The following is a 2,053-nucleotide window of genomic DNA, read 5'->3' as shown; positions in this document are numbered from 1 at the left end:
CACGTGGGGAGCAAAGGGGAGACGGAAGGGTGGACGTGAAGGGGGACAAAGAAGAGAAAGCGAGGGATTGGAGGAGGTGGGGGAGGGGGAGGTGGCAGCACGCCAGAGGGAGGATGACGCCAAGGGTGCCGTCTACGGAAGCAGGGGCGTTGGGGTGTGGTGTCATTCGATCGAAGAGTGGCAAGCATCTTTGCCAGGGGGGTGCGTGGCGATTTACGTTTGTTGTCCTCGCTGCCCTACGTCCTACCACTGCGCGAAGAAAAGCGGCTGCGGAGGCGCCTGTACAGAGAAGAGTTGGGGGAGGTGAAAACGTCGAAGTCGCTCTGCGCTGTGCAGTGCGTTGCAACTCGGCATCTGTCGACGTGGAAAAAAACGAGGCGCCAACGCGCAGAGAGGCCCGCTGCACACCCCCAACAAGCGCGGATGCGCAAACCGCGGCAAGGGGGGAAAGCCGGAAGGTAAGGCGGACAAGACGGCGAGGCAACCGTAGAGTGGCAGGTGAGCGAAAAAGAGAGGCACAGAGAGAGAGAGGGGGGGGGGCGGGAATACGCAGAAAAGGGAGAAGGCGGTGGCGGTAGGCGAATACCGATGCGAAGGTGCGCAGTGAGCTGCCCGCTGATCGTCCGGCTATATGCGGCATGGTGCGGCACAACGCCAGAAAACAGAGAAGGCGGCAAAATGATGACGTGGGCCCCTCAGGGGGGAGGGGGGGGCTGCAAGGCGGCCCCCTTTCGGGCAGACGGTCTCGGAAGCCGGATTACCAGGCCTGCGCCACGGATGCCTTCACCGACGCACCCACGCGGAGGGAGAAGGGGAGGAGGATGGCCTTCTACGCGATGCACAATGATGAAAAGGTGATGAAACGAAGCACCGAAGGGGTCGCGACTGCCGTGCGGAGAAGGTCGCAGCGCAGAGTCGAGAGCAGCGATGAAATGACCTTCGCCGCTTAGCTCCAACCCATCCGCGCTGGCGTAGGCGTTCGGCGAACACAAGCGACACGAACAGGGACGAGGACAGAAAAGGAGAGAAGGCGAAACTTTGAGGAAGAGGGAGGAAGAGCGCAGCGGCGCGCAAACACACACACATCATAATCAAGCCTACTCGTCCAGCAGACCGTTGATGCGCAGGAACGCCTTCATGTTGGCCTTGCGGCCAGCGAACTTCTCGTACGCAACGTTGGCGTCCACCGAGTTGCCCACAGAGAGCACGCACGCGCGCAGGTGATCGCCGTTCTCGCGCGTCAGCCCACCGCTCTCCAGGAACCACTCGAACCTGTCGCAGTCCAACACACGCGCCCACTGGTACACGTAGTAGTTCGAGGCGTACCCGCCAGCGAAAATGTGCAGGAAGTACCCACTGTGGTAGCGCGGCGGCACCTCGGTCATCCCAACTCCAAAGGCCCTCATTGCCGCCTCCTCCATCTGTGCCGGTGGCAGCACAGCCGCCTCCTCCGTGACTCGATGCCAGTGGAAATCGAGGTACGCTGCTTTGACCACCTCAATGGTATGGAAGCCGGCACCGTACGTCTCGGCCGCCTTCATGCGATCCACCAGCGACTGCGGGATCGGCTCCTTGGTCTCGTAGTGAAGCGCGTAGTTCTTCAGCACGGCATCGTACATCGCCCAGTGCTCGTTGATCTGCGATGGGAACTCGAGGAAGTCACGGGCGACGCTCGTGCCGGAGAGTGTTGAGTACTTGAGGTTGCTTAGCATGCCGTGGAGTCCGTGGCCGAACTCGTGGAAGAGCGTCGTCACGTTGTCACGGGTCAACAAGGCCGGCCTTCCCTCCGCCGGCTTCACAATGTTCAGCACGTTGTACACGACTGGCTTTTGGCCAAGCAGGGAGGCCTGGCGAACAAAGAATGTCATCCACGCACCACCGCGCTTGCCTGCACGCGCGTAGGGGTCGAGGCCAAAAATGGCGAGCGACTCGCCCGTGTAGTCGAACATCTCGAACGTCATCACATCGGGGTGGTACACCGGCAGATCGGTGCGCCGCTGCATCGTCACGCCGTAGAGCTTCTCCGCCGCGTAGAACACGCCGCGCTCAAGGA

General features: G+C 61.6%; 1 protein-coding gene across 1 annotated transcript; it reads right to left on the bottom strand.

Annotated features, from left to right (window-relative positions):
• Positions 1-1,097: 1,097 nt before the first annotated feature.
• LPMP_272600 (peptidyl dipeptidase, putative) lies at positions 1,098-2,053 on the bottom strand (the record flags this gene model as incomplete). Its single annotated transcript, XM_010702043.1, has 1 exon — positions 1,098-2,053. A coding segment is annotated over one exon (956 nt), but the record flags the coding sequence as incomplete, so codon positions are not given.

Source organism: Leishmania panamensis, assembly GCF_000755165.1.
Source record: "Leishmania panamensis strain MHOM/PA/94/PSC-1 chromosome 27 sequence".
In the NCBI taxonomy this organism is placed as follows: domain Eukaryota; phylum Euglenozoa; class Kinetoplastea; order Trypanosomatida; family Trypanosomatidae; genus Leishmania; species Leishmania panamensis.
Note: the sequence above shows the minus strand (reverse complement) of the source record. Positions and strands in the feature narration are given on the sequence as shown.